The sequence below is a fragment of the Centruroides sculpturatus genome, unplaced genomic scaffold (assembly GCF_000671375.1).
Source record: "Centruroides sculpturatus isolate CEXI.00-Female unplaced genomic scaffold, Cexi_2.0 scaffold936, whole genome shotgun sequence".
NCBI classification, from domain to species: Eukaryota; Metazoa; Arthropoda; class Arachnida; order Scorpiones; family Buthidae; genus Centruroides; species Centruroides sculpturatus.
In genome coordinates, this window is record NW_019385217.1 from 26,333 (window position 1) to 34,923 (window position 8,591).

The window sequence follows — 8,591 nt, forward strand, 5'->3', positions numbered from 1 at the left end:
CTCTCAACATGGAAAAACACCCACATGGGGGCGATATCGCCCCTGTTGAGAAACACTGGTGTACACGGATGGCTCTAAGCAAGAGGGCAGTGTGGGAGCTGATAGTAGATTCTTCAAGGAGGCAGATCACTCACATGTTGTATTGCCATAATTCCATNTTTAATAATAATTGCTTATTAAAACTTTAAATTCATATTTCTTATGGCAAACCAATTAATAAGTTATGTTATTATATAGTGCATCATTGTCTACAATAACAAAAGCTTTAGTTGATTTGGTAAAACAAATCATATTTGAAAAGCATTTCTTGTATGAGTGAAATGGATATTAGATGAAATATGTCTTCTTGGTAAATTTTATTCACAAAATTATTGAAATAAAAAATAATCATCAGTGAAGGAACAAAAACATCACGTTTCCATTTTGAGAAGACTGTGAAATTACGAACATTTAATCCCCCAATCTGATCGTAAGTATAATTTCAATACTTTATCTGAATCAATTATGATAATTTATGACTTATTCAAATAAATCTATATTTTTATTTTCTAAGCAAACGTATCTAATATCTAAATAAAGTATTTAGTTTCAAATTCTATTGTTAAACACTCATTTTAAGGTTAATTTGATGTCAGATTCTACTGANGGTTTTTTCTGTAAAGAACACAGATACCCAATGACTCCCAGGCTTATTTTTTTCATCTAAATTAATTATAAATGATTTACAATTAGCAATGCAAATGGGTAAGTCATCAGATGCAAAAACACCTCCAAAAGTCCTTTTTATTTTCGAATCACCAGAAGTCAGTCTCCATAAAGTAATGTTATTCATTAATAGTCCACAAACACAGTTCTTGAGTGATCAATTTCTAGAGAGAACATTATATTCCAGCAAACAAATAACGTTCACAGTTTCTAATATTGCAGTTGAAAATTTTAATTCGACTGAAATGTTTCCTTGTTGATTAACACTAATATGTGATTCTGATGCAGAATGATCAGGAGTAAGGTCAAAACAATATAAAGTATATCCATCTTTANTGATTTATGTACTAATATAATACCTGAATATAATCATATGTATAATGACACATGCCTTTACCAAATAAATGAGTAAATTTTTATGAATTTTTACTTACATGGTTTATGGACCTAAAAAATTGTCGGGGTGGACAAACGCCCCACTGCACTAATGCCGAAAAAAAACTCAGTGCACTAACGCAGGGTTAAAAAGGATAGTGTTAGGAACAACTGGATTACAATTAGAAGTAAATATCAATAGTTTTAAATGTTATTAAAAAACAAAAACAATAATGTAATGAAAATCGTATTGTATTTTCTATTTATTTTACACCTTTTTTGATTGTTCTTTAGTTTAGTGTAATTAAAATAAAGGATAATTAACTGAAATTCTGTCTTTGATTGCGAATACGGTGGTGAAGTAACCAATTGTCATTCATTTTACTTGAGTAAAGACAAAATAATTGCAAAATTAATAGAAAATGCATTGTGACGATTTTTGGTAAAAGTTCTACGATAGTAATGTTACTTTGACCAAACGATTTTCGTTAAAAACCATTAGGAAATAGGTGTTAAAAAATAAAATACAATATTTTGTTTGTAAAATTGATATGAATCTACTTCACTGAATACGCAGAAAGTGTCANTTAAACACTCATTTTAAGGTTAATTTGATGCGAGATTCTACTAAGAGGTTATTTTATTGATCATATATTATGGATTTTTATATTCCTTAAAAAGTATAAATAACAGCGTAAATACACAAGGACATAGATACACTTAGTTACAATATTATTTCTAATTTGAGACGCAGTTTAAAAAGGATAGTGTTAGAAACAATCGGATGATAATTAGAAGTAAATATCAATAGTTTTAAATGTTATTAAAAAACAAAAACAATAATGTAATGAAAATCGTATTGTATTTTCTATTTATTTTACATCTTTTAATTGTTCTTTTAGTGTAATTAAAATAAAGAGAAATTAACGGAAGTTCTGTCTTTGGTTGCGAATACGATGTGAAGTAACCAATTGCCATTCATTTTACTTGTGTAAAGACAAAAATAATTGCAAAATTAATAGAAAATGCTACAAAACCTTTATAAGATGTTAATCGTTGAAAAGCAAAAAAAATTTTGAATTACGAAATTAATTCAGTTTAAAGATTTACCCCAGAAACTGAAAGAAAGTTCGTCTTAAATTCGAAGTAATAATTAAATACTATAATACGCTTATTATCTAGCTTGGTACATACAGTAGAGTTCGATTATCCGAAAGTCAATCATCCGAAAGAATTCCAGTCGGCAAATTTAAATTTTTGCTAGTTCTGTGGCGCTGCAATCATTGGCTATATCTTAGGCTACTCAAATATTTTACGTTTTTGATACTAAATTAACTTCTGAAGTATAATTTTTCTATTGTTTTTATATTTTTCGATATATTTATTTTGTTCGTACAAAATAAAAAAAATTTTTAACGATACAATAGTCTTCGTTAGGCTTAACATCGACGAAAATTCAACGCGAAGTGACACGCAACGGAGAAAAATTTTAAGTTCGGATACGTTAAACTATTTTTTCGCACACAATCGCTTATCCGAAACGCCAGTTATCCGAACAACTCTAGTCCCCAATTGATTCAGATAATCGACGCTCTACAGTACTGTACTTATATTTCTAAGAGTAAAGTAAAATTAATAGAAAAAATAAAAGAAAAAATACCAAAAAGCTTTTATATATCATAAAAGCTTTTTGGTATTTTCGAAGAGCGATAATGAATATCCAAACTAAAAAAATTACCTTTCAATTTAAGACATATTCTAAATTTAAATTAAGGGACATCAGACAAAGTGCATCTGAAATATGAAATAAATACCGTAAATAAGACGATTATACAACTTAAATACAGAAATTATTGAGTCATTTTATTTTAGTAAATTTATATTCATTTTAAAAGAATTAATTAATATCTATTTAAATCAATTAATCAATTACGTATTCTAAAAATTACTTTTTTTCTTTTGTTTATTTAAATTACTTAATGTTTTTAGTACGGGAAGATGAACAAAAGTTACGTTTGGAAGATAGCGGGAATCAATGTAATATTCTCTTTACTAAATACATTTATTTTACTATTGTTATTTTACTTAAAAATTAAATTTATTTTAGCATCCCAACCTTCTTCAGATAGACAAAAATAGCAAACAAATATTAGGAGGATTATTTTACAACACCTTTAAAATAATTCACGATAAATTGAATTTCAGGTATGAATTTTATTTCGATTATTAATGGGTTTTTTGTTTTGTAAGTTGTTTTGTTTAAATTATTTCGTAGCTATCGGGTTGTGGAACCGTTACCAGAGTTCTTTGGGAAACAAGACGAGAATGGAAACTGGTTCGGTACAGTCGGACAAGTAATTAATCAGGTAATCTAACACGAAAAATAAACTTATATTTTCCTCATTGACAAACTATTTCATTGATACGAAACTTTTTAGTAAAAACATAACTCATACAGAAAGATAAAGTGAGTTAGCATTAAGTTATATAATTAAAATCTACATCAACGACAAGTTATAACTATTCTCAGAATTTCTAATTTTATAAATTTAAGATGTCATATAATGAAATGTAATCTTTTGTTTACAAGGAAGCGGATTTGGCCTTTACTCCTCTTTTGATGACGTACGAACGAGCTTTAGGTCTTGACTATTCTTCTCATGTCATATTCGAAACAGGCCAATTTATCATAAAAATGGGTGGTCAGGAATCAAACTGGGATTCAATTACAAAACCATTTACTCCTCTGGTAAAAATTCAGTAAACTTTTTTTATATTTCATTACTTTACATTAAAATAAATTGTTTTTAGTATAAAAACTGTTTATAATTTTACTTCATAAGTAAAATAAACGGAAATTTTTACGTTTGTATTAATGCTACATTTATTATTTAATTTCAACTAAATATAATTCTTCTATATTTTCTAGCTCTGGTTGTCGATATTTTTCGCAGTCAAAATATTTGGAATTGCTTTATATGGAATTATGAAATTTGAAAAGAACGTGTACCGAATAAAGAAATTGGAACCACTGTCGAAAGTCTTCTGGTTTCTCTTCGGTACTTTAGTTTTTAATGGTGAGTTGGTATTTGTTTTAGTGTTAACATAAACTTTCTAATCGTAAAAACAATAATGATAAAATTTTCAGTACCAAGTATAAATCGCTACAGCAATAAAATTCCTGGCAGACTCTCCATAGGAATATGGTTATTCGCTTCTGTAATTTTAGTTTCATGTTACAGCGGAAAATTAATGGTATCTTTAATGGCTCAAAAGGCTGCTTACGTCCCTACCACATTCGACGAATTAGCACGTGATGTAAAAAGTGGCGAATTTTCGTGTGGAGCTCCAAACGGCGAAGCTATTACTTCTTTTATTTTGGTAAAAATATTGAATTTTGTAATTATATTACTTATAATTTTTCTTAAGATTACAATTCTAAAATTTTATTCGTTATAACTATTCAAAGTAAAGCATCTAAATAATTTCTTTGAATTGACTATTTAAGGAATCAACATTTGGGAATGCAAAGATATTCAAGGAACATATAATTTCCACCAATAATATATTCTATATAGAAGAGATTTATGAAAAAGTCATGAAAGGCCGCTTTGCATTCATACAAACTGATCTTTTCATAGGATTAATAAGGAAAGAAAATGATTTCAGTGAAGTTTTAATTTCAAAAGATACACTTGTTACCTACACAACAGCATACGGAGTAAGAAAAGGATTTCCATACAAGAAATATCTGGATGAAATGTAAGATTTCATTTACTTTTATAGTTTAATTTTAGCAAAAGTAGTCGAATTTGTTAGTTATTGATATATTAACGAATATGTCGAGACAAAAATAAAAAATTAAACTTTAAATAAATTATTAGTTATAAGATACAGTTATATTTAATACTTAATAAAAAATTGTTTTTAAAAATTCTAAGATACCACAATTGAATTATGAATATTAATCAGTAATTTTAGGTTAATTAATCAACTGAGACTATTCATAAACTATTCATAGAATAAATTCTTTATTTGAATGGTAGTTAATAATAAACTGTTAGTCTAAGTACAATTTAAATAGAAAAATGCAACATGTGCGTGAACGTAAATACAACATAGATTCTTCCTTGTTACCTTCCTCATCTTTACTTCCATAATCACTGTCTTCACGATTCTTTCCAACGCTGCGACATATACACAAGTTTGGGTTATCTGTGCAAGCACGGACGAATCATCAGAGATATATGTTCAAACTTAAACTCCGCATACACCTCAAAGGTACCAGTGAATCGGGCAGCGAAATTATGTTCTCGTAGATCCTTGAAATAAGCCTTTGACACTTTTAGAATATTGCAGGAGAATTTGTTTTGACTGTATCGTTCTTTTTCACGTTGCTGTTTAATCTGTGATTGTTTTAATCTTAGCACAAGATTATTTTCAAGTCCATTCAACTGACCTTCTCTTGCTATATCCTCAAACACGGAAATTTCCAGAAAAATAAGATTGTTTGATTCCCAACTACTTGAATAATTGCTTTAAGCTTGATACATAAAATTATTTCATATATCAATTCTCACGATACTTGGCCTTACACAAACACGAAAAATGTGAGATATCAACTCGGTATAGTTATATAAATAACCGGCTGTTATCCGCGACTTCGCCCGCGGTGGTTTTTCAAGCAAACCCCATTTATATCCAGTATTTCAAGAGCGCTATAATGTCAGAACGACAAGAGTTAAGACGCCTTGTGCTGTAATCACTAACTCATTGGGAATGATAAACTTCTATTTTGCTTATGACTCATTAATCGACGTCATAGCTTATTGAGACATGCATTTTACATCCTTATTAGCGATCTCAGTCTTAATCAATGTTACGGTTAAGATATTTTATCATTAACTCTTGTTTCGATTTTTCAAAAGTAAATCGACCTCTCACAGCTTAGGATAGGATGACAAATAATATGTACTGCAATCTCTTCAGAAAAAAACCTTTATTGAAATTATTTATACAGATCGCAAGGCAGTTGCCAACTTTACAGACTGCACAGAGAGAGAGAGAGAGAGAGAGAGAGGAAAAAACTACTATAAAATACGGGGATTTTCATTTTAAAAAACGGGACGAGATCTCGCTCTCTTTTCGCGAGCACTATCGTTGAGGAGTTGTTAAACACGGAGTTCTAACATTTCAATTAGCTTTTGTATATTTATTTTAATTAAATATACAAAGTATATTCGTTTAATTTATTTAAATATCATTATTCGAAGTCTAAAGCTTTGGCACGCATAAATGACTTTAAAGCTAACTATGTTTACTACATGGCCATGCAGGTTCGAAAAGGTTGACTACCCCTGGCTTAGAAAATTGATTAAGTCTCTAAAGAGAACTATCGTTTTGCAGAATAAGAATTTTATTTGATAAATGTTGTAGCAGTTGAGAAGTTTGAACGTTTATTATCTAAGTTTTCCCCACATTACAAAATATATAAATGATTTAATTCAGCAAAACGTAATCCAATTTACACCGCTTTTTGTGGAGAATATTGGTGAGATTCAAGCTCTGAATGAGACGTTTGGGACCTTATCAGTGCTGTAGTAGAGCATACCTATAGTAGCAAAAAAGTCAACTTCTACAAGCGACCCTTCGCGAAATACAGCCCCCTAAAATCGGGTCGCGCAAGATCGCGAGTGGCGTCGCTCCGCTAAGAATAATGGCGTTTAACTACTGTATTTAGCCCACGCGTCTGTGCCGGCTTCGAGTAGCCCACTTGATTGTTCGTGGAGTACTTGATGTTATATAGTTTTAGGGGAGTGTGGGGACTGGCACCCACCAGGCCGCTAAGGTGCGACCGATGGCGAGCATTGTGCGCATGCCTACATGCGAAACATGGAGGATAGTGAATAGACTGATACGTGTTAAAAACTGATCTTCAGAGAGGAATAACACGCGAAGGGTCAACAATTGTGGGGTGGTGTGATTTATGTAAAAAAATACGAAATAAAACATCTATTTCGCTAAAAAAAAAAGTAGTGAGAACGGCGGTCGCTCAGATATGTCCCATATGTCCGATATGTCCGATATGCCCCAATGGCTCCGAGGTGTCGCCATTGGGGCTAAAGAGGTGAACTTTTACCAAACTGATCTTTGGAGACGAATATCTTGCAAAAGGTTGTTTGTAGAGGTATGGTTCCTTTTACTATTTTGCTTCTATAGGTAAGCTCTACTACAGCTCTGATGAGGGCCCAAACGTCTCATTCAGAGCTTGAATTGAGCCAGAAAGTTTATTTCGGTTTGACAACTTTTAGGAACGAATTCAGTTTGACTATTTCAGTTTGTTAACCGAGGTTTGACTGTATCAGGTTTGAACATTATACGAGTTCCACAAAATTATAAAACATTTTATCAGGCCAACCATTTGTTCAAGATCGATCATTTCTCTATTTTCAGATAGCCTTTCTTTATATGACAAGGCTGATCAGCCGTCTTTTCTCGATAGGCTTTACCTAAAATAATTTCGTTCAATTAACCGAAGGACGTTGCGATCATTAAAAGTTTTATACATTAAGAATCGATAATCCACATCATTTATCAAAATGTTAACATTCGATAACTCTTAGGGACAGTCCATAAATTACGTAAGGGCGATTTCGGCCATTCTAGACCCCATCCACCTCCTGCGTAAGAAACCGTAATATTTTCTTTGATCCCCCTCTCCTTCCCTATCTTACGTAATATTTTGGCATGATTTTATAGAAAGATTTTAACAAAAAAAATTTTTTTTATCAAACCCTAAAAACCTTAGGCCCAAAATATATAATTATTAATTAGTTAATTTCAACTAATTTAAAAATATAAAAATGTAATGAATTCGAATGAACTATTTATTTTAAGAACTTTATTTTTTAATTATTAACAACTTTATTATTATTATCATCATTAATCAACGTCATTATAATTATTTTTATATTAATTTTAATGTTCGCAAAAGACGCAAAAAACTTTGTCAGATCGACTAGCTTGAGCATGTGTAAAAGAAACATCATACAAGATAAAACAAGAGAGAATAGAAAGAAACTATATTCCGTTGCCATATTGATTACATCTTGGCTAAGGCCAAGAAAATAAACTACATGCTGCTAAAATGTGTTAGGTGCACTTGGGGACTAAATAATAAAGCTTATAAAACTCTATATAATGGGGCAATACAACCAATGCTACTTTACGCGGCCTCTGGCTGTGATCATGTAACTAATAAAAGTTCAGTAGCAAGTAAATTACTCTCTCTTCAAAGCCAGTTTGACATCAGAATTTCAAAGTGCGGCAGAACAGTTTTTACTAATGCCTCTCTGATACTAGCGGAGCTTATTCCTTTGCCACTATGTATCGTAGAAAAGGTTCTAAACTACTACATCAGAACTACAAACGTCAAGGCTCAACAACAATCTCTACTCCTATCTACGGCTGTTCATACGCTACCACATTGCAATTACCCTACTATCTCTGAT

The 8,591-nt window shown here is 30.9% G+C and overlaps 2 protein-coding genes across 2 annotated transcripts in view; both read left to right on the forward strand.

Moving 5' to 3' along the window:
- The first annotated feature begins 415 nt into the window (after nucleotides 1–415).
- On the forward strand, nucleotides 416–4,189 carry LOC111636300 (probable glutamate receptor). The gene is made up of 6 exons (XM_023381517.1): nucleotides 416–469; nucleotides 3,070–3,117; nucleotides 3,188–3,285; nucleotides 3,356–3,446; nucleotides 3,671–3,829; nucleotides 4,010–4,189. The coding sequence occupies exons 2-6, from the start codon at nucleotides 3,079–3,081 to the stop codon at nucleotides 4,187–4,189; spliced, it is 567 nt and encodes a 188-aa protein (XP_023237285.1). The 5' UTR covers nucleotides 416–469; nucleotides 3,070–3,078.
- Nucleotides 4,121–8,591, forward strand: part of LOC111636313 (glutamate receptor ionotropic, kainate 2-like) — a 7,619-nt gene continuing 3,148 nt past the window's right edge. The window contains exons 1-2 of the mRNA XM_023381530.1: nucleotides 4,121–4,461; nucleotides 4,589–4,842. Of these exons, the coding sequence (XP_023237298.1) occupies nucleotides 4,213–4,461; nucleotides 4,589–4,842 (503 nt within the window). The 5' untranslated portion in view covers nucleotides 4,121–4,212. The remainder of the gene's footprint in view (nucleotides 4,462–4,588; nucleotides 4,843–8,591) is intronic.

Excerpts from the sequence above, each read along its gene's own strand:
- LOC111636300 (XM_023381517.1), top strand. The coding sequence starts at position 3,079 with ATGAACAAAAGTTACGTTTGGAAGATAGCGGGAATCAAT. Across the intron at positions 3,286-3,355 it reads CACGATAAATTGAATTTCAG|CTATCGGGTTGTGGAACCGT; the intron begins GTATGAATTTTA and ends ATTATTTCGTAG. Across the intron at positions 3,830-4,009 it reads CAAAACCATTTACTCCTCTG|CTCTGGTTGTCGATATTTTT; the intron begins GTAAAAATTCAG and ends TATATTTTCTAG.